Raw genomic sequence first — 24,232 nt, 5'->3', positions numbered from 1 at the left:
AATTTCTTCTTATCTTTATTACCTTCCTTTTCCTTTCTTTGGGTTTATTTTGATATTCTTATCTAACTTTTTGAGATAGATGATTAGCTCATTAATTTTAAGTCTCTCTTCTTTTCCAAACTTGACTCAAAAGCTCTTCATTTCTCTCTAGGTATTTTAGCTATATCTGACAAGTTTTTCTTTTCTTTACAACACAGTGGTTTTTAATATATTCACAAAGTTGTACAACAATCACCACTATCTAACTCTAGAACATTTTTATCACCCCAAAAGGAAACCTGTACCCATTAGCAGTCACTCTCTATCCTCTCCTTCTCTCACACCCTGACAACCACTAATTTATTTTGTCTCTATTATGCCAATTCTGGACATTTCATATAAGTGGAATCAAATAATACATGATCTTTTGCAACTTTTTCAAGGCTCATCCATGTTGTAGAACCAGAACTTTATTCTGTATTATGGTTGAAAATATTCTATTGTATGGATACATTACATTTTCTTTATCCATTCATCAATTGATGGACTTGGGTTGTTTCCAGTTTTTGGCTTTATGAATAATGCTGCTATGAACATTCGTGTACAAGTTTTTGCATGGATATGTTTTCAATTCTCTAGGAGTGGAATTGCTGGGTCATATGGTAACTCTATGTTTCACATTTGAGGAACTACCTGTTTTCCACAGTGGCTGCACAATTTTATATTCCCACCAGCAAAATATGAGGTTTCCAATTTACCCATATCCTTGCAACACTTATCTGTCCTTTTGATTTAAGCCATTCTAGTAGGTGTGACGTGGTATCCCACTGTGGTTTTGATTTGTATTTCCCTGATGACTAATGATGTGAAGCATCTTTTCAAGTATTTATCGGCTACTTGCATATCTTTGTTGGAGGAATGTCTATTCAAATCCTTTGTCCATTTTTTAATTGGGGTATTTGCTTTCTATTATTAAGTTGTAAGCATTCTTTATATATTCTGGATACTAGACTCTTATCAGATACATGATTTACAGATATGTTCTCCTATGCTGTTGTCTTCACATTTTTTCAAAAAAATTTTTTTCTCTTCACTTTCTTTGTTTTTTTTTTGTGAGGAACATCAGCCCTGAGCTAACATCCATGCCAATCCTCCTCTTTTTGCTGAGGAAGACTCGCCCTGAACTAACATCCATGCCCATCTTCCTCCACTTTATGTGGCATGCCGCCACAGCATGGCCTGACAAACGATGCATCAGTGCGCGCCCGGGATCCAAACCCGGGCCACCAGCAGCAGAGCGTGCACACTTAACCGCTACGCCACCAGGCCGGCCCCCCCTTCACTTTCTTGAGAGTATCTTTGAAGCACAATAAGTTTTTAATTTGGATGAAGTCCAATTTACGTATATTTTTCTTTTATTACTTGTGCTTTTGGTGTCTTATCTATAAGGTCATGAAGACTTATGCCTATGCTTTCATCTAAGAGTTTTGTAGTTTTAGCTCTTACATTTAGGTCTGCGGTTCATTTTGAGTTAATTTTTGTGTATGGTGTGAAGCAGGGGTTCAGCTTCATTCTTTTGCTTGTAGACATCCAGTTGTCCCTGCACCATTTACTGAAGAGACTATTCTTTCCCCATTGATGTGTCTTGGCATCCTTGACAAAAATCAACTGAACACAAATTTGAAGGTTTATTTTTTGGACTCTCAATTCTATTCCATTGATCTCTCTATCCTTATGCCAGAACCACACTCTCTTGATTACTGTAGCTCTGTACTAAGTTTTGAAATTGGGAAGTATAAATCCTCAACTTTGTTCTTCTTTTTCAAAATTGTTTTGGCTAGTATAGATCCTTCACATTTTCAATTGAATTTTAGGATCAGCTGAATAATTACTGCAAAAAATAAAACTGGAATTGTGATAGAGATTGCACTGAATCTGTAGATCCTTTCAGCAAGTACTGCCATCTTAACAATATTGTCTTCCAGTCCATGAACACGGGATGTCTTTCCACTTATTCAGGTCTTTAATTTTTTTCAATGATGACTTGTAGTTTTCACTGTACCTACAAGTTTTAATATGCATTATCTGTGCTATCACTTAGTTCTAAATATCTTCTTATTTCCATTATGATTTCTTCTTTAACCCACAGATCATTCAGAAATGAGTTTGATTTCCAAACATATATATTTTTTTTAAAGTTAGCCTTTTTGTTATTGGTTACTAGCTGGATTGCACTGTGCTTCAAGAATTCATTCTGTACCATTTCAAAACTTTCAAAATTTAAGTTTTGCTTTACAGCTCAGTAAATGGTCAGTTTTGATAACTTTTCCATGTTTGGCTTGAAAAGAATGTGTATTTTGCAGTCCTTGGGTACAATGTTCTATGTACGCCTATTAGGTCAAGTTTGTTAAATATATTATTCAATCCTTTACATTTTTGTTGTCTCCGTCCCCTCCACTTACTTGTTCTATCAATTACTGAGAGATGTATTAAAATCTTCCACTTTGATGATGGATTGGTGTATTTCTTTTTAAAGTATTAATTTTTTGCTTTAAACATTTTGAAACTATGTTATTAGATGAACACAAACTTAAAATCGCTTTATTTTCTTGACATACTGAGCGTTTTTTTCTCTACGATGCCATCCTCTTGATCTCTAGTAATGACATTACTATAAAGTCTATTTTGTCTGATGTTAATAGTTTTATCAGTTTTCTTTTGGTTAGTATTTGTCTGGTATGTCTTTTCTCACATTTTTACTTTCAAACTTTCTGTATCCTTTTCTTTTAGGCATATCTTTTACAAATAGCATTTTCCTCTTTTTAAAACCAATCTAGTGCATTCTCTTTTAACTGAAGCATTTAGTTCATTAACATTTATTTGGACTTACAGCTGCCATCTTATTTTGTGCTGTCATACATGCTCTATGTTGCTTTTTCTGCCCTTTTCTGCTTTCTTATCTGACTAGAATTTTTTCTAATTAACTTTTTACCTCTGGAAGTTATATGTATAGTTTCCATTCTTTTACAAGCTATCTAGTAATTACAACATACATTCCTGACTTACCAATTCTAAAAATATTCAATATGTTTATCCTTCTCCCAAACAATATAAATTTAATTCCATTCACTCCCACCCACCTTCATGCTACTGTTATTTTGTATTTTAATTCTAACTTCTCTTATTTCTTTTTAATGTCCACAAAACACTGGGTTAATTTGTTTTATTATTTGATAGTTAATGTTTGTTTAGATTTAGCCACATGCAATATTTACCCCTTTCTCTATTCTTCCTTCCTTCCATCTGGGATCATTTACGTTCTGCACAAAGAACATCCTTCAAAATTTCTTCTAGTGAGGATCTTGCTAGTGGCAAGCTGTTTTTGATGATCTGAAAATGTCTCTACTTCACCTATAAAGATTTTCATTGGATGTGGCATTCTAGGTAGAAAGTTTATTTTCTCTCAGTAAAATGAAGAAAACATTCCACTGTTTTCTGACTACAATCATTGCAAATGAGAATCCGGGGTCAGTTTTCTTTTAGCACACTAATTCTATCTTCAGTGCCTAATATGTTGATAAACCTGTGCTTAAATTTGAACCCATCACTCAGCTTCAACAATTATCAATTCACAGCCATGCATGAAATTTTTTAGTTTTAAATTTTTATTTCGTCAAAGCAAAGCACACACATAGTTTAAAAGTCATGTAATATAAGTGACAAAATATAGTACTTCCTGCCCACTCTCCATTTTACTGAATCTTACTCCCCAGAGGCAATTATTTTAAGTTCTTCTAGCTGTTTCTTTTGGAATTTACACAACTCCATGTAATTAAAAAATATCCTGCTATCTTTTGATTCATCAATTTTAGACATTATTTACCTTCTATTACGGAGGGTGAGAATTTAGCTCTGTTATATTTTCCTGTTTCTTCTCTCATCCGTCTAAGAGTTATAATTTTTTAAATTTTAGTTATTTTACTTCTCATTTCTAGATATTCTATTTGGTTAACTTTCAAATCTGCTGGGCCAATCTTAGTTTCTTGTTCCTTGCACGTATTTTCTAGCCTTTCTTTTATTTTCTTATACATACTAAATAGTTTTTTTAGACTGTGACTGAAAATTCCACTTTCCGATTGTTACTGCTGTCTACTGTTCTTATTCACAATGTCTTGTTTCTGTGAGTTTAGTTAGTTTGGATTGAGCTGCTCATTTCCCTTAGAATTTTACTTTTGGGCATTCTTCAAACCTCATAAAGACAAGTACCCCTGGAAATGATTTCTGTCAGACACTATGGGACCCCACCAACTTGGAATCACTCTAAATTAAATTATTGGCTTTAGGTTTTCAAATCATGCAAGTAGTGAGAATTCTGGCTACAACCTAAGAGAGGGCTTATGGCTTCAGAGTCTCAGTGGTGATTTCCCCACACAGATCAGTGCCAAGGTTGGACATAGCCGATTTTCCTGGGGAGGAATAAGATTATCTCCCATTCCCCTTTATAGTACATTCCTCTGGGATTCCAGGTTTATTGGGTGATCCCCTACTGAACCTCTCATCTCGGACAGACTGGGGTCTTTCTCTTCTTTCCCGTATCTCTGGAAGCTACAAGTCTAAAGCTCATGTTTACCTGGTTAAGCAATTCCTGCAGGGCAAGACTGCTCTCCTTGCCTCTGGGTCCTGCCTTCATTCATTCTCTATTCTGAGATTTCGTTTACCTTCTTGTCACCTTATTAATGCTTTTAAGAAGCTGTTATTTTAAAAAATATTTTATACAGATTTTTTTTATTATAAACGGAAGTTTTCGGGAGAAGGTTTGATTAGCTCCTTAGTTAGAAACAGAAATACCATTTTAAGTATTTTACAACAGACTGTTGCTAGTCTTAGCAAATAAATATTTTAAAATCTTTATGTGTGTGTTTATTCTTTTGCTATTTTATTCTATTTTGTTCTTATTTCATGATAAAATTGTATAAGTGGAGGTTGGTAACATATTCACATTTTGAATCTATTACCCCATAGCATCTAAAACCACTCTTCTACGTTTCCTGGATATTTAATGAGTGAACTAAGAAAGTATTCCTAACTTAATCCCCCTGCATCCAAAAAATTTATAAAATTTAGTAGACTAACAAAAGAAAATCAAGACAAACATAAAATAGCTACCATTTTACACTGGACATGAAAATTAGGAAAACGACAAAATCTGTGAGGAAAAAAACCAGAAATCTGAAGTTAGGCCCTTTGCACAGGTATTTAATCAAAAGACACACCAAAAGCCTTTGTGTGGGGGCCATCTAAGAAACCTCAAGAGCTTTCAACCTGACAGACCAGAACACAAATACAAACACTGCTTTAGCAAAGTACATCTGATTTAAAATAGTAAAGCCTTGAATCAGTTTGAGTGGTGGCTAGAAAAACAGAAGGGATATCTGCCAGAACAACTTTAAAAGGGAGAATCCATAGGATTTGCTGATTTATTGGATATAGAGTGCAAGAGAGAAGGGAGAGTCACAGGAATGAAGATACCATTGACAGAAATAGGAAAGTCAAAAGACGGACTTAGTTGTAAGAAATTACTAGTTTAATCTTGGACATAGTGAATTTCAGATGACGACGACGTATTAACTACTCTCTCATCTGGGTTCTAATGGTATGTATCCTGTGTACAAAATTCTATTACACAGCAATCACTGTACTGTATTTAGTTGTTAACGAGTTTGTCTTCCTTATGAGACTATAGATACCTCAAGGGCAGGAACCTAACAATTAATTAATTAATGATTAAATAGGAAAAAAAAAATCTTTAGGCAGTTGGCAATACCAGACTGTAGCCCATAAGACAGATAACAGCTAGAGATAAAAATGGCAAGCAAAGTCACATAAGTCATTTTCAGCCTAAGTTCCTGGGCACTTTTGGCTCCCTCTGTTGTGAACAATCCCATAGTCAGCACCTGGATTCATTAATAATGTATCAGCATCTACATTTCAGGTTATATATCCAAAACATGGATGGTTTATTCATTTTCTGGACTATGTCTCCCCTGTAAAAGGTCAATATAACATCCAAGTCTACTTTTTAATTTGGCCAACACAAACGTACACAGAGTTGAGCTGAAGTACTTAACACCAAGGACATAGTCAGAATGAGACAGCTGGGTAAACCTGGTCAAGACTTGGTCCCCCAAGCATGTACAATCTAATGGGAATAACAGACAGGGACATACATAAACACAGAAGCAGGTGTCATGCTTTTTAAGTACAAACAATGATGCTTGGTTGGCCAACCAATCAAGTCACCAAATGACCATTTCCAAAATGCTAATTCACCCTCAAAGGACAAAAAATAGTCAAGAAAAAAAAAAATGCAATGCCATTTCCAAAGTCAATTTCCAGAGAGGAGTCCAGAAATGGTGGCTGAGTCACAGCAGCATCACTGAAATCAGTGTACAGCATCTCCTGATGGAGTACATGGCATTGTTGACAGAAGGATTATTTTAAAAAGAAAGAAAAACAACTAAAATAAATTTTTAGTGGTAGACCTTAAGCTAATGAAATTCCCAAGATTGAAAGCTACTTACTCTGGCTTTCATATTCAAAAACATGTTATTCACCTAATCAGAGTTAATGTAAGTCTTTCCCCTGATATAACAATCAAGCTAACTCTCACACCTATACACAGACAGATATACAAGTTAAACAAAAGGTCTAATGGATAACACACCTGGGTGTCTAATGGAAAAAGCACAGGCTTTGGAATAAAAACAAATCAATGTTCAGGTCCCAGCTATAATACATACTGTATAATAAGTAACTTCAAATTTCCATGCCTCAACTCCCTCATTTGTAATTTTGGGACCAATACCTAACTGTTGAGGTTGCTGTGATATGTGAGAATTAACTTATGGAAAGCACCCGGGATTGTACCAGGCACACAGCTGGCATTCAATAAATGTTGCTTCCCATATATGCTTTTTATAGAATCTTTTAGCACTAGGACTCAACTTTTTTTTTGCTGAGGAAGATTAGCCCTGAGCTAACATCTGTTGCCAATCTTCCTCTATTTTGTATGTGAGCCACCACCACAGCATGGCTGACGAATGGTGTAAGTTTGCACCTGGGATCTGAACCCGCGAACCTGGGCTGCCGAAGCGGAGCACACTGAACTTAACCACTAAGCCACCAGGGCTGGCCCTAGGACTCAGTATTAATCAGGGCTAAATTAGTAGGCTTACTTAAGTTCCTTCTGAAAGAGTAAACTATTATTTGGTAAAAAATAAAGAATAACTGCTCTTTCAGAAGGAGTTTCAAGAAGGTAGGAGGGTCAATGGTGTAAAATACTACAAAGAAGTTGAATCAAATAAGAATGGTAAAAGAGCCAGTAGACTAAGCCATTAGGAAGTCAATGATGGCCTCTGGAGGAGCAGTTCCAGTGGTCAGAGTAGGATGAGGAGAGGTAGCAAGTATAGAACATTCTTTAAATAAACTTAGCATAAAGGGAAGGAGAAGCAGCAGCAGCTAAGAAGGCAGAGTCTCCAGACCAGACCGGTATGGTTTTATGACAGAACAGGGCTGAACATGTTTGAGGGCTGAAGGGAGGAAGATTAAAGTTATAGGAAAGAGGTGAAAATTAATGGAGCAAAGTTCCAAAAGATAACTGGGAGTGAGGTGAGGGGAGAGGATCAAGATCAAAGGTAGCAGAGACTGGATACAACTCAGTTTCTCCTGAGACCAGCAGAATGTAGGAAATATGGGTACAATTGCAGTTGATTCTGTAATTAGAAAAAAATGGAGAAGTGAGAAAGCACATGCCAAGTAGTCTCTACTTCATCTAAAGAGTAAAAGGTGAGATCATCTGCTACAGGTGAATGGGTAGGGTTGCCCATATAAGGAGAGAGAAAATTTCAATTCCATTGAATTTCTAACACTGGATACAAAAACTGCATTTGCAAGAATATATATGAAAAAGAAACGAATAATTATGGCCTTACTACCAGGCATTCCAGGTATTACTTATTCCAGGCATTGTGCTAGGTGCTCCATAAGTGTTACCACCTTTACTTCTCAGGAGAACTCAATAGGTGGAGTGTTATTGTCCTCGTTTTATAGCTCAGAAAATACAGGTTCATAAAGAAAATATAAATGACCCAAGATGACACGGATAGTTAAGTTTTACTCCAAAACCTTTTTTCAGCTATTATACCATATTTGTTTCTTAAAAAAATTAAGACACAGGGGCCGGCCCGGTGGCGTAGCAGTTAAGTTCTCACATTCCGCTTCGGCAGCGCAGGGTTCGCTGGTTCAGATCCTGGGCTCTGACCTGCTCACTGCTCATCAAGCCATGCTGAGGCAGGTCCCACATAGAAGAACTAGAAGGATTTACAACTAGGATATACAACTATGTACTGGGGCTTTGGGGATAAAAAAGAAAAAGAGGAAGATTGGCAACAGATGTTAGCTCAGGGACAATCCTCCTCCTCCTCCTCCTCAAAAAATTAAGTTATAGACTATTGAATATATGACAATACAATTTCCTTTAATCTTTTTCTGACTCAGGCATAAAGAAGCAAAATCAAGTTAGAAAAATAATTTCAATAAACTCTGCATAAACCTTTTAAGATTAAGAGAACTGAACTAAAACGACCCTGATGGCTAAAAAATTCATTAAGGAAGGGTGAAGGATGAACAGGCAGGGCACAGAGGATTTTTAGAGCAGTGAAAATACTCTATACAATACTGGTGGATACATGTCATTATACATTTGTCCAAACCCATAGAATGTACATCACCAAGAGTGAATCCTAATATAAACTATGGACTTTGGGTGATTATGTGTCAATGTAGGTTCATCAGTGGTAATAAATGTACCACTCTGGTGGGGGATGCTGATAACGGGGGAGGCTATGCATGTGTGGGGGCACGGGGTATATGGGAAATCTCTGTACTTTCTGATTAATTTTGCTGTGAACCTAAAACTGCTCTAAAAAAATTAAGCCTTAAAAAGAAAAGTTTAGGGGCCAGCCCAGTGGCGTAGAGGTTAAGTTCGTGGGCTCCGCTTAGGTGGCCCGGGGTTTACAGGTTCAGATCCTGGGCACAGACCTTTGCACCACTTATCAAGCCATGCTGTGGCAGGCGTCCCACATATAAAGTAGAGGAAGATGGGCACGGATGTTACCTCAGGGCTAATCTTCCTCACCACAAAAAAAAAAAAATTATTAAGAAATCAAGATAGGGGCCGGCCCGGTGGCGCAAGCGGTTAAGTGCGCGCGCTCCGCTGCGGCGGCCCGGGGTTCGCTGGTTCGGATCCCGGGCGCGCACCGACGCACTGCTTGGCAAGCCATGCTGTGGCGGCGTCCCATATAAAGTGGAGGAAGATGGGCACAGATGTTAGCCCAGGGCCATCTTCCTCAGCAAAAAAAGAGGAGGATTGGCGGATGTTAGCACAGGGCTGATCTTCTCACAAAAAAAAAAAAAAAAAAAGAAATCAAGATATATTTTGGTGGGTAATGAGTACTACTATTTTCCTCATTTTATAGATGAAGAAACTGAGGCAAAGACAGGTTGAGAGACATGCCCAAAGTCACCCAGATGATAAGTGGCAGAGCTGGGATTTGAACTCAGGCAGTCTGGTTTCAGAGTCCATACTTTCATCCACTTGTTATATCGCCTACCTATCAAAGTTGTTAACAGATGTGAGAAAGGGTTGAGAAGTTAGGGAATTCTAAGTACTATTATTATTAAATCTAACATTAAATTAACTAACTTAAGTCAGGATGCACAAAAAATTGGAAAACATAGTCATGGACAAAATGATTAATAGCTTCCATTTACTGGGCCCCTATTATGTCTCAGACAGTATAAAAACTGCTTTACTTATGTTATTTTATTAATATTCACAAAACCCTGTGAGGTTATCGACATTTTACAAATGAGAATCAGAGTTAACTAAACTGAATCTGAAAATACAAGTTTTCATTTCTAACCTATCACTCATTTTTTAATCCCTAATGAGTGACATTAAGGAAGTCACTTAACCAAGCAATCCCATAGTTTCTTCATAACGGGGTTGTGGGAGGCCACATTAACATTTACATCTCCCTAAATGTTTCCCATAGTGAAAAGTTAGAAACAATGTAAATGTCCATAAATAAATTATGGAATACTCTTATGATAGAGTACTTTATACAAAAAATACAATGGTTTTTGAAGTCTTTTTAATGACATGATATAGCGTATATCTGATGTTTTGAGCCACACAGCATCATTCCCTTTTTCTAAAGGCAGACTGATTTTCTTTACCTCTTCTCACTGTGTACAATCTTGGTAGGGTGGTAAATCCATGTACCTACCCTTCACTACAACAGCTGAAGAGGCCCTGAAGGCTCCTTCTGCCAGATATTTCCTTTCCCCACCTGTTACAGTCAAGAGGTGGGCACATAACCTTGAGCACGGCTAGTAGGAACTCTCCCAAGACTTTGAATCCTGAGCAGAATGCTCTAAGGACAGAATCCACTGATTCCAGAGGTGGTGCCAAACAGACACTCTCCGGTGACTGCTTCAGAAATCTTTCTGGAGCCGCTTGGTTCCTTCTTACTCCAAGTTTTCAGCCTCCCCACTGATCCTGGGAGCTCCCAAAGAGCCTGCCAGTAAAATTCCTTTTTGTCAAATCACCCAAAGTCTGCTTGCAACCAGAGAAGCCTAACTGATAACACACGGGGAAATGCTTTATATTCTGAAACAAACGAATACGCCAAAAAACACAAAAAACCCAGGATATGAAACTCTATGATACCAGTTATATAAACAAAAAAACCTATTTATAAATGCTTATTTGTATATAAACACAGAGAAAACAGAGAATGAGGAAAATACAACCACATTTTGGCAAACACTCTTTCTGATAAATAAATTAAAACAAAAAAAAAAGTTTATTTTTCCCCCAAAGCCCCAGTAGATAGTTGTATGTCATAGCTGCACATCCTTCTAGTTGCTGTATGTGGGACACGGCCTCAGCATGGCCAGAGAAGTGGTGCATCGGTGCGCGCCCAGGATCCAAACCCGGGCCGCCAGAAGCAGAGCGCGCGCACTTAACCGCTAAGCCACGGGGCCAGCCCTGTTTCTGATAAACTTTAACTCAAACTTCTTTGCATATTGTATGAGACTCTCCAACTTCAAATTCTACTCATCTTTTTTTTTTTTTTTTTTGGTGAGGAAGATTGGCCCTGAGCTAACATCTGTGTGCATCTTCCTCTATTTTGTATGTGGGATGCTGCCACAGCATGGCCTGATGAGTGGTGTGTAGGTCCGCACCCGGGATCCAAACCTGCAAACCCTGGGCCCCCGAAACAGAGCACGTGAACTTAACCACTATGCCACCAGGCTGGCCCCTCACTGTCCATCTTTTACACCAGCTTTGTCGGAACTAACCTGAAGTTCCCCAAATGCTGATTTACACATTAGGGCCTTTGAACATGCTTTTTGTTCTGTCTAAAAGTCTCCTATCACCCTCCTATTTCATTTTGCCTAGCAAACTCCTACTCTTCTTCAAAACCTTGGGGGCTTCCCATCACCTTCACAGGTGCAGCCCACCACTTATTCCTTGGTACCACCAGGCCTTGACCACACCTCTACTATACACTTAAGAAGAGCTTCCTGAGGACAGGGACTCTTTCACTGACCCTTGTATCCAGAAGGCCTTGTACAGCAAGTCGACAAGTTCCTCTACTTGGTTTCTACTTCTAAAAGGAAGGTACTAAGTCTATATGGTAAAAAGTCCAGTGTAATGTTAAGTGTATGAGCTACAGAGGCAGACAGTTGGGCCCAATTTTCTCTTCTGATACCAACTGGAGGAAAGTACTCTGAATAAGCTTCTCACAAAGTTCTAAGGATAGGTGCGCCTGGGCTCTGAGTCACAGATCAATAATAGGTGGAGTGGAAGGAGGAATGAGGAGGGCTCTTTAATATTTGTGTATGATGAATTTTTTAATAGTCAGCATTTATTCAGTGCAGTGTAAAACATTACAAAATTGAAAAACAAAAAATTTTAAAATAAACAATAGAGAAAAAAGAAGTCCGCTGAAAGTTATTGATTAATTATTAGCATTACAATTCCAAAGTCTGTTCCAGTGTCTAAACCCCTCTAGGCAATTCCAACTAATTTCACTTTTCAAATTCTAGACTATTAAAGTCTAGAATTTGCCTAGTCTCTTAATTACAAATGTACATTTCTACAAATAAAGTCTATCTTTCAAGCTAATCTAATGAGAACCAGAAATATAAATCTAATTAGACCCAAAATTTTGAGAATTATTTACACATGAGGCCATTAATTGTATCATATAATAGTCATCAATTGGAAATATAGCATTCTCCTGAAACAGTACAATTCTGGTTTTCAAATACTTGAGATTATCTGCAATTATCCCAAGGTGTGCCACAAAACACTCAAAATGATTAATTTTAATTTTTAAAATGTGTGTGTGTATATGCATAATACCACACTTGATGTGAGAAAGTGAAGAATTTGCAAAGAAGTGAATAAGCAAATATGAAACATGTTAACTCAAAAAGGTTGTAAATCAACATCTTAAACAATGATCCAACAATCCTTTGAGGAGCAGAAGCAACTACTCCAAGCAGCCTTGCAGTTTATACCAGTATAAGTCACATAGCTAGTGAGGGGCACAGCCAGGATTCCAACCCAGGCTGTCTGGCTCAAGCCAAGACATTAAGGCACTCAAGTGCTCTTAACCACTATGTTAAACTGACTCTCATTGACCATCTCAAAGCTTTGGTTGAACATCATGCTCAGTACATCTAATTAAACATGAGCTATCACCACAATACTATACCATTAAAAACAATGCCATTTTTCTCATCAACTGTAGTGACATTTTTGTGTGAAATTTTTTTCCTTTGGTAGCAACCAGAACAAAGTAGGGCCCATGTTGTGTGGTTTAACTTTAATACAGAAGTTTGCAAAAAGACTCTGAGAACCACTCTTCAGCATGATAGTTCAAAAGAAAAACAAAACACAATGCAACCTCTCACCCAGATGTGTGCTAGGAACAGTACTGTCTCGATGGAAAAAAAATTATTTTCACAAAAGTATATCTACAGTATTAGATAATCTAACATAGCTTACGGGAAAAAGAAAAACCATAGCAAATTCAGGGTGAATAACTTCAAGGAGAACTTTAACAAGAGAAAAACAGCCAATAAGAAGAGAAAAAAATAGAAATGTCTTTGTAGGTTAAATAGTCATGGGTCATTTAACAATGGGGATGAGTTCTGAGAAATGTATCATTAGGCAATTTCGTCGTTGTGCAAACATCAGAGTGTACTTAACACAAACTTAGATGGTATAGCCTATTACATAACTAGGTTATATGGTATTAATCTTATGGGACCACTGTTGTATATGTGGTCAGTCCTGGAGGAAAACCGTCGCTATGCAGCACATGACTGTAGTGATATATCATCTCTACCCCCAGTCACTTACAGCGGGGCTCAGAAAACTATGGCCCAAGAGCCAAATCCAATCCACTGCCTGCTTTTGTAAGTAGGATTTTTTTGGAACACAGCTCTGCCCATTGATTTACTCATTGTCAATGACTGCTTTCACACAATGGCAATGTTGAGTAGCTGCTCCAGAGACTGTACACAAAGTCTAAAATATTTACCATCTGCCTCCTTACAGAAAAAGTTTACCAACTCTTACTTTATTTCTTTTACAGTACTTAACATTCTCTAAAATTATTTATTTTTTTGTTTACTCAATTATTGTCTGACCTCTCCACTAGAATGCAAACTTCATGAAGAAAAAGACTTTGTTCTCCACTGTATTTCTAGCGCCCAGAACAGCACATGGCACATAGAAAGCAATAAAGGTGCTGAATGAATGGCGTTTATTGAGAGAAAGAAAGGAGAACATTCCATATCTTCCCATTCTCTCCTAGATACACTCCAACCATTCACCCCACCGATTCCACCAAAACAGGTCTATCAACGTGATAAATCCAATGGTTAATTCTCAGTTCTCATCTTATTTGACCCATCAGCAGCATCTGACCCAGTTGGTCTACATCCTCCTCTATGTGACTTTCAGAACACCACATTCTCTTCGTTTTCCTCCTACCCTACTGGCCCTTCCTTAGTCTCCTGTGCTGGTGCTATCTCATTTCCCCAACCTCTTAATGTTGGTGTGCTCCAAGGCTCAGTCTTTCACACTTTTCTCTCAGTCTACACTTATTTCCTTGGTGAGCTCATCTGGTCTCATGACTACTCTTAGGCATTTCAAACTTAACTAGCTCAAAACCAAAACCAAACTCCTAATCTTTCCCCTCAAACCTGTTCCTTTAACAGCCTTCACCAACGCAGTAACTGAGAACATCACCCTTCCAGATGCTCAAGCCAAAAACTCTTGGGAGTCAACCAACCCTCATTCTGTTACACTCCATATCCAATCCACCATCAAACCCTGCTGGCTCTAGCTTACAAAAATATACTAGGTTAATGATCACTTCTCACCACCTCCACTGCTACCATCCTGGTCCAGGCCATATCATCTCTTCCCTGAGACGATGTAATAGCCCCCTGACTATAAGTCTCTCTGCTTCCACACTTGCTCCCTTACAGTCTACTCTCAACAGACCAGCCAGGGTGATCATGTTTAAAATGAAAATCAGCAAGTTGCTGCACGCTCAAAAACTCCAACAGCCAGCTAGCTCTCTTTCCCACTCAGAGTTAACGTCTCACACAATTTGGTCCCCTGCAACACTGTTCCCTCCACTCCAGACACACAGGCCTCCATGCCCATCCTAGAGCACGTCAAGCAAGATTCCCTCTCAGCACCTTTACACTAGCTGAAAGGCTCTCCCGGTTCAATTGAAGGAACCAAGACTCCTGAATGGCATTTCCATGAACTCTTGTGTCACCTAACTCACATAACAACTCTGTGAGGTAGGTATCGATAGCACCACTTGACAGATTAGGAAAGTGAGGTTTACAGGCCACCTATCTAACAAACGATGGAGTTAGGGTTCAACCCCGATTAGTCTGCACAGACCACGAGCTCTCCGTGAAGTTTTGGGGGGCTAAAAGGAGCGGACTCATGGTATTCCTCTGAAGTCACAGTGATTGCAACTGCTAAAGGTGCATGCTGATAGAGAAGAGTACGAGAAAGGGCAGTCCAAGAGAGAAGAGGAGAACCAGGAGAGGAAGACACCCAAGCCAAGAGTGGAAAGTTTCAAAGAAAAGGGAGGGGTGTCAAATGGAACTGAGATATCCAGAAGCCCAAGAACCAAGCACACAACTCAAGCAAACTGCACCTGTGTAGACAGCAACTCAGATCTTGATTAAAAAATAATATTGGCCAGAGATATCCTATTAGGTACTCCCACTTACACAAGTGTGTGAAAGTAGGCTGTAGTTAAGCATGTGATTAAGCAAAAGAGCTTCACCCCTAGGTTTTCCTCAGGCCCAGGGAGGCAAAGTTTCTGAAGGCGGTGGGGGCGGGGTAGGGGTATGACCGACATTTAAGTTTCAGAAGGCAAAGAAAACAGTAACTCTCTTCTTCCCGACTCCCTGTTGGGTATGTGGGACCACCGCAGACTACACCCTAGATGTTCTCGAAGAGGCCAGAGCGGCAGCCAGGAGCGGAGGGTGCGTCGGCCCTCACCACAAATTCTTCCAGCAACTTCTCGCCTACGCCCCATTCTTCTCCGTCCACAATCATGACAGGAGACACCAACCCGCAAGATCCCCCTCTCATCCCCATCCCCCAGCCATACCGGGGACCGGCCCCGGAGAAGCCCCACACCCCGCAGTAGCCCGGGCGTGATAGATCCCGCCTCACCACGGCTCCGGCCACGGCGTGGACAAGGCTTTCGTAGGACAGCACGGAAGCCATCGGTGCGGTGCGCCGCAGACCCAACCACACTCTTCCCACAGGACCCACAGTCAGCCCAGCGAGTAAAAAAAGCGCCGTAGGCCACGGGGCGGCCGTCAGAAGCTCCACCTCTGAGGCCCGCCTCCTCCAGAGCAACCACTTCCGGGTCGCAAGTCGCCGGGTCTCCGGGCCAGGGTCAGCCGGGACCGGAAGAGGGGAGGAGAGCCTGGGAACTCCCCTTGGCTCTGGTTGGCCCCAGGGGCGAGTGCGGGCGGGGCCTCGCGGCCGTGGAGCGGTCCAACAGCCTGCAATCCGGCGCCCGCCTCCTGAGTCTGACGGGAGTTCTCTCGCGTTCCGCGGCCTGGCCACTCGCGCTTCACACCTACTCCCAAAGCACTGGGGAATGCGGAAAGCCTAGATGGCCTCCTTTTTCTCTATTTCCCTCCTTCACCTGACAAGCTGGTGACAGGCAAGATGCAGGACTCAAGGTTTTCTGTTTCTCTGCGACTTCTCTCGTATGTTCTCTCGCTAGTATTTGAACAACCCTGGGCTGTGGTGGGGAGACAGAACTTGAGCTTCAGATCAAAACGCTCAGAGGCAGGTGGGAACATACTCGTTGGCAACTGGGAGTCACTTAACCGCTTTTGGTTTCCTCCTTTGTGAAACGACAGTGTTAATACTAACACCTCCACTTGCTGTAAGGATTACAAAAGCTAACTTATGTACACGTACTTTATAAAACACTGAAGAAGTTTTTCCCCCATGTTGTAAAGTGAAGAACCAAATTACACAAAACTAGAGAAACCACATCCACCTCTAACCTAGGTCATATTGTGAGACGTTGTTTCAGGACTCCAACTTCTTTACTAGGGCACCATTGTCACGTGTCTCTGCCAGTTTCAGTACCAAGAAGTTTACTTTTATAATACCCTCGCTGATAGTTCTTGAGTACTTAACGCCAGACTCAGTGCTTTATGCCCATTATCACATTTACTCCCCAGGAGAAGGCCCTCACAGTGTTCACCTGGTCATGTTTTCACAAAATTGGCAGAAAATATTTTAATCGCCATTAAGATCTCTTTCCACTTAAACTCCCCTTCATTTAGGGTGATGCTAGTGACCACGAGCTAACTGAAAGGTGAGTTGGGGACACAGCTGGATTTAGTGCTATCTATTTATATGTTTGGTTAAGTTACCGCTAGACGTTCTGTTATAAGAATGGCTTCCAGGAATACTCCAACCACTCCCTAGGGTCATTACATAAAGGCGCAAGTCCAAAACTCAAATGAAGATAGGATTCCGGCACTGGAGAGACAGAGCTAGTCCATTGTAAAATTTAAGCCGAGGACTCAGTTCTCATTGACCCCTAATCAAAGTGGAAGCTCTCTCCTGTCAAGAATGTACTGGATTATGTAGCACACAGATTTACAAACACTTGACGAATACTTTCCCTTTATGATGGTAATTGAACACAATAGAATTTATCAGAATTCCCATTGTAGGGCACGAACCCAGAGCAGATAGCATGTCCATCCCTATGAATTCTTTTGCATCCCACTTCTCAAAAAATATTTTAATCAAGGTGGAATTATCTTTCTATTCTACTGAAAACACTACCAAGTTGTCATATAATCAGAGTATGCAGTGAAAAAGGTAGCAATTACACAGGCACATCACTTGGTAAATGGAACTATTTCTGTAGTTATGATGTTTATTTCCAATTTTTAAAAATCATAGTTGTAATGCTTATCTCCAATTTTTTTGGGGGGAAGGGGTGAGGATGATTGGCCCTGAGCCAACATTTGTTGCCAATTTTCCTCTTTTTGCATGAGGAAGATTGGCTCTAAGTTAACATCTTTGCCAGTTGTCCTCTATTTTGCATGTGGGTCGTCATCACAGCATGGCTTGACGAGCGTAGGTGCGCATCCGGGATCAGAACCCGTCAACTCCGGCCGTCAAAGCAGAGCACACCAAACTCAACCACTACGCCACCAGGCCAGCCCCCTATTTCCAATTTTTAGCAATCGTAACTTTTTTGCTTCTTTTTGTTCTACACACTTTTACATCTAATTTAGTATTCATAATTACATACTTTCCTTAGAGGGCTCCCTCAATTATATAAAAGCACCAAATCCCCCACACTATGCAAACAATATAAGATTCAGCATCATTCTGTTTACACCCAAGCCATCAATACAAAATGAGTTAAAGGAACCTAGCCAGAACTGATCATTTCATGTATGCTGCTTCTATACTGGCACACTTATGCTTAAGTTAAACTGCCACCTGAAAATGTCCTAGTCACCTGGATGACTGAACTACTTAAGAACATCCTAATTACCTAGATACCTAGATTTCCAGAGCACCATACATGTGTTTATACTATTTCTATTCACCTCCTTGCTATTCTGGCACCACCTTAGAATCCACAATTTTAAAATTAGTATTTCACCTAAGAAGAATGTCAGAATTTTTAGTTTGTTAGACAACTTCATAGAAAATTGTGCATTTACACTCCCACCAGCACTACACAAAAGATCTCCCTGAATAATTGCTAAGATACTTAAAACTTCTGCCAACTTGACATGCCATACTCAAAGTTGGCCATTTTTAAAGCTTAACAGCTATTGTTAGTCATCTATATTTGTTGCCTGTTTACTTTAGGATATTTTCCTCCCCAAACTGTATGTGCTCTATTAAGTATGCTATATTGGTTGTAAAGATTGAACTTTATTACAATTACTGTACCATGGGGGCAGCCCGGTGGCGTAGCGGTCAAGAGTGTGCGCTCCGCTGCTGGTGGCCCGGGTTTGGATCCCGGGCGCACACCAACACACCACTTGTCAGGCCATGCTCTGGTGGCATCCCACACAAAGTGGAGGAAGACAGGCATGGATGTTAGCTCAGGGCCAGTCTTCCTCAGCAAGAGGAGGATTGACATGGATGTTAGCTCAAGGCTGATCTTCCTCACACACACAAAAATAAATATAAAATTACCATATTTTTTGTGTGTGAGTGAGATCAGCCCGGTGCTAACATCTGCCAATCCTCCTCTTTTTTTGCTGAGGAAGACTGGCCCTGGGCTAACATTCACGCTCATCTTCCTCCACTTTATATGGGATGCCGCCACAGCATGGCTTGCCAAGCAGTGCGTCGGTGCACGCCCGGGATCCGAACCAGAAAAACCCGGGCTGCTGCAGCGGAGCACGCACACTTAACCACTTGTGCCACCAGGCCGGCCCCAAAACTACCATAATTTTTAAAACTAGTTCTTTTCTTGTCCCCGTATTGGGCCTGTCACAAGTGGGCCAAGCACTTTAATTATGCTGGGTCCCTTCTCATCAGGAGAAACCCATTGGATATGCACATGAGCACACCCAAAGGATGTGTGATATTCCTTATTTAACCAATCCCCTTCAAATGCACAGTTTGGTTGTTTTCAATTTCTTGAAGTAATGAACAATTCTGCAAGAAGCAACCTTGTACAGAGAGGGGGAGCAGAGCATAGAATTAAGGAGGAAGATTTCTGAAGCCATAAGCCTGGTGAGAACCCCAGCTCCACATACAATCAGGAGCGTTATCCTGGGCTATTTACTTGTAGTGCTTCAGTTTCCTCATCTATATAAAATGGGGATAAGAGTACTTACTCCTATGCTCATCATCAGAGTCAATACTTGCAAACTGATTACAAAGTAGTTGACATACAGTAAGTACTACTTACCTGATACATGTGCCTACTTGGGTGCATTGATTTTAGATATTAGCAAATCTCTAAAATTTAAGTTGTTTCCCCCTTGTCCCATTAGGCCAGTATTTCCTAGTGTGACAGACTGCTAGTTGTTATCCCAGGTCTTTTTCCCATTTCTTCTGTTGTAGTAATTTTTTTGTTGGACATGTGACCACACAGCTTTGGACTATTATTTTCTAGCTTTCCTTGCAGCTAAATATGGTCACAAGACAAAAAAAAAAAAAAGCTGACCAATGGGATATGAGGAGAAGTAATAAAATGTTAATTCCATGTATTAGCCTCAAGATCTCAGTATATGCTTCCCTGGCGCCCTCTCCTTTTTCCTCAGGCTAGAAGATGAGCACCAGAGCAAGCACTTTTGGACCCAGAAACGGAAGCTACCTTTTGAATATGGCAGAACTGCTTACCTCTGGACTGCTACCTGAAAGAAAAGTAAAGCTGTTTTACTTAGTCGAATGTATTTTTAGGGGTCTTTGTTAATAGTACTTTATAATCTTAAGCCTACTATGCTCAGTAAATAACTTAAGATGAACACTACAAACATAAAATAGAACATGTGCTGGAAAAAAGGGGGCCAAGGAGGGGGAGAGTCAATATCCAGTTCGACCATAAGTTTATTTTTAACGTAGCTAGAAATATCCAATAACTTTATACTTTTGAGCAGGAAAAAAAAATCTCCTTTACTTTCCCCTTCTTATAGCATTATTAGCCCATGAAAAGAACATTTCTAGTTTAGAAATGATATTGAGTTTCTATGAAAATGAAGAATGTATTTCGTATTTGTGGAACTTAAGAGTCTAAAAGCATAGGACACATTTTCAAAAGACCAATTTTACTTTTACCCACTTATGGTAATATTGCAATGTTAGAATGTACTTAGGTAACGTATAGTTGAGTAAATCAAATGAGGAATCCAGAAGCGACTGGTCTTCTTGAGTTATTCACAGCACACAGTGGAAATTTTGAGAAAAGAGAACACACATTAACAAAAAGAACACTGGCAAGCTCAAACACAAGTTTATATGCTGAGTATTTTTAAAGGGCTTAAAAAGCATGCTCAATTAGCATACAGCTTTTTCTCACTTATATAACAGAGGCATTTCTATCTGCTTGTGTACAACAAAGGGTTAGAACCTGAATCAACTTATGATTTCAGAAATGTGCTATTTCAGAAATGTATTCCATGGAATATATTTCACAGCTCCTACCACTGATTCTTCAAATAAGCATAGAGGGTCTCATCCCTTGAAACTGCTTCTAAACGCTAGCACTTTAAATTGAAAGATAGGTAGAAACCTAGCAATTCTTGGTACAGAGCCTGGACTTAGTCTTATTTAATATAAGAATTAGATGTACAACAGAAAATTTATCATTTTCTTTATCCTTGGAGGAGAGGGAAAGAGAAAAAGGAGAAGTGGAGCTATGGTTGCAGTATTTAAGAGCTGAATAGGAGAACAATGAATCTTTCACAATGCCAACAACTCCACAATGAAGAACCACCATGGATCACATCAATTTTATAATTTATGCTGGATCAAGAAGTTAGGTTCCCCTCTATGTATAATTCAAACCTCATCCTCTCCAAAATAGAAAGATGAATACCTCAAGATAAACTCTAACTGCAACAGTATTTCCTAAGTAGAAGACCAAACACCCAAAGGAATCCCTCCTTCCAACATCTTTTGATATAAGATTTCATTGAAGTGGAAATCTAACATTTAAATACAAAATCACTTGGCCAAGTAAGAAACTACAGCTGTTACGGGTATTACCCTACATAGTCACTATATGTATTACATATTAAATTAAACCCAGCATTAAATATGCTTGCACAATTATGCTGTGAATGATAGCAGTAATGCTAGTGAAAAAGGACTAGCTTTAGCCCAAGAAGAGTAAGGGGAAAAAAATGTGAAAACAAGTAGAAAGCAGACAAAGAGTTGGGCATTTTCTGACGAGGAAAAATAATTTTAAACATAGAAATATAAAAAGAAAAGTATTCCCTTATTTCCCCCATGTGGAAATAATATGAAACATTTATTTTATATGTCAGACAAGAACACAACTAAGTAACCCAACTCTACTGCAGCATTATAAAAATCATCCCTTCACCACAGTGTAAGATTTAAATGCATCTGCACAAGGGCACATGTTATATAAAATGTAGTAAGACTGTGGCTATCCTGCCAAGTACTTCCAGTCCCTACCCAGGTTCTACTGCAATACTGGTGGTCCCAATAGTTTTATCGAAATAAATCATTTTTTAAAAAATAAAGCATTTAAAAGGACAAATCAAAATGCCTCACTAACCATATATATCCAACTCAAACTTTATCTACTTCAATGTTATATTTGCCTTCTGCTGATAAACCTTTATTTCATTCAAACTGAGCAATAAATCTTCCACACTGAAGTATTTTTCTTGCCCAATTAACTCAAAGGAAAAAAACAAAATGATTAGTAAAGAAAAATGTAGGGATTTAACACACCCTTTTAATTTGTTTTTAAATATTTTTAAGATTTAAAAAGTGTTTAAAGTTTGTAATTCCTAGTAGGAAAACATTATCTGAATGAATACCCTAATGGCAAACCACTTTAAAATGTTTCAGCTGCATTTGGGGCAGAGGGGTAGGGATTATTTTCAAAGCACCCCAGCTTTCTTCACAAGAAGGTCAGAGGTACACTGGTTTGTATTATTGCGACATCCATTAAGTGATCTAAGTTGCTTTTCCTTCAGCAAGGGCTTTATTTGTCAGAAGGGCATTATGCTTGACCTCCAAATTTGGCTGATAATTTGCTGATGAGATTCATAACCTTTGGGTTGCTCTGATATTTTGACATATTTGCCGGGTTCTGGGCCACATCCTGGAAGGCTGCCATGACTTCTGGATCCTGCAAAGAAAGGTGTTTTTTAGTATTTAAAAATGTTCTATGGGTCAACAAGTTTATCATCTTAAATCATATCTTTATTTAGACCTATAATTTTGTCATGGCCAAGTTAACTGGGGTTTGGACAAGTCCCTGAAGTATAAATATTATTAATGTGTACTTCAAAGTCAAACTCAATTATATCACTTTAACTAGATAATGAAAAAAAGCATACACAATTTTTTTTTTTTTTTTGTGGGGGGACTAGCCCTGAGCTAACATCCGATGCCAATCTTTCCCTTTTTTCTTGAGGAAGATTGGCCCTGAGCTAACATCCGTGACCATCTTCCTCTACTTTATATGGGACGCCACCACAGCATGGCTTAACAAGCGGTGCGTTGGTGCACACCCAGGATCCGAACCAGCGAACCCCGGGCCGCCGCAGCGGTGCGCGCGCACTTAACCGCTTGCGCCACCAGGCCAGCCCCAGCATATACAATTTTGATACAAAGAAAAGGACAATTGGATATAATTACCAACTATTACAGAGGATATCCTATAAACAAATTTTTAAAAACTTAAGCTACTCATTCTGAAAAAAGAACATGAATGTCACAACTGCATAATTAGCTATTTGGTAATTCAGATCAATAAAACATGCTAACAGAGTAACCTCTGTCTCCACACAGAATTATGAAAGAAATGCCTTAGTGATAGAAAGTCCATGTTCTTTCAAGTCTTACCTGCATGGCTGCAAGAACCTCTGGATCACTAAGAATTTCATTGAGCCCAGGCATCCCTGCCATTCCAGGCATGCCCCCTCCCATTCCAGGCATTCCTCCAGGAAAATTACCAGGCATTCCCCCAGGAAAGCCACCTGCAAGAATAAATGAAAGAACGTACAGACACCAACCATATTTCCAAGTAGTCTGACAGTATACTATTTCCTTCCAGATTAAAATAACACACACACTCACACGTGCATGCACCAAGAACAAGGGTGTTACTAAACACAAAGTAGTCTGACCATTCTAACTGCAAGTAAGAAGATAATTTTTACCTTCAAATTTTCTCTTAAAAACTAAGGCTGTAAATCACACTTTGCTACCTTCTGGATTCATTTTTCCCTAGTAATAAAACTTAAGAAAACTAATCTTACCTTAAAATAAAGAGAAAGCTAACAGTTCCTTGGAATTACAAAATTATAAAGTCTAATAAGTCATCTTGTATCTTATCTTCTCATTCTTTAATATTATTTGTTTCAACTTAAGTTAATTCATGTTTTTCTTCTTTTTAAAACCACAGTCCTCTAAAGCAGCTTTTTCTTCAAGAACTACATGAAATGCTTGTTATAAAAAGCTGTGGATTTTTATCTCCACTCCAGACAGAATAAAAATTTCTGAAAGTGAAACTGAAAATCTGCATTTTTAACAAGCACTCCTCGTGTTTCTTCTTTGCACTGAGAACAATGCTCTAACAAAAATGATTTAATTCTCCCAGTATCTTTTTAGATTATAAACCTGAATTATTTGCTACTCAGTTTTTCAGTACCATAAACCTTTATGTCCACTGGAGATATTCTGAAATCACAACTAGCCAATGTAGGGACATCCTAAAGGGAAATACAGGTAACATTAATGTGTTCTACAGATTAAGAGCCCTCATAAAAAAGAAACAAAGATGATAACAAAGTCATTTCCACCTGGCTCAACAATTTAAACATGCCGATAAATAAATAACAATCACAG

The 24,232-nt window shown here is 39.2% G+C and overlaps 2 protein-coding genes across 2 annotated transcripts in view; both read right to left on the bottom strand.

Moving 5' to 3' along the window:
• Window positions 1-15,963, bottom strand: part of SLC25A17 (solute carrier family 25 member 17) — a 50,154-nt gene extending 34,191 nt beyond the window's left edge. Inside the window, exon 1 of the mRNA XM_058568301.1 lies at window positions 15,836-15,963. Coding sequence (XP_058424284.1) covers window positions 15,836-15,889 — 54 coding nt within the window. The 5' untranslated portion in view covers window positions 15,890-15,963. The remainder of the gene's footprint in view (window positions 1-15,835) is intronic.
• A 4,464-nt stretch (window positions 15,964-20,427) lies between these two features.
• Window positions 20,428-24,232, bottom strand: part of ST13 (ST13 Hsp70 interacting protein) — a 30,673-nt gene continuing 26,868 nt past the window's right edge. Inside the window, exons 11-12 of the mRNA XM_058568300.1 lie at window positions 23,228-23,361; window positions 20,428-22,508 (exon numbers count right to left, since the gene is read on the bottom strand). Of these exons, the coding sequence (XP_058424283.1) occupies window positions 22,380-22,508; window positions 23,228-23,361 (263 nt within the window). The 3' untranslated portion in view covers window positions 20,428-22,379. The remainder of the gene's footprint in view (window positions 22,509-23,227; window positions 23,362-24,232) is intronic.

Source organism: Diceros bicornis, chromosome 25, assembly GCF_020826845.1.
Source record: "Diceros bicornis minor isolate mBicDic1 chromosome 25, mDicBic1.mat.cur, whole genome shotgun sequence".
Taxonomy (NCBI): Eukaryota; Metazoa; Chordata; class Mammalia; order Perissodactyla; family Rhinocerotidae; genus Diceros; species Diceros bicornis.
The sequence above is the reverse complement of the archived record's forward strand: the minus strand, read 5'-3'. Positions and strand labels throughout refer to the sequence as shown.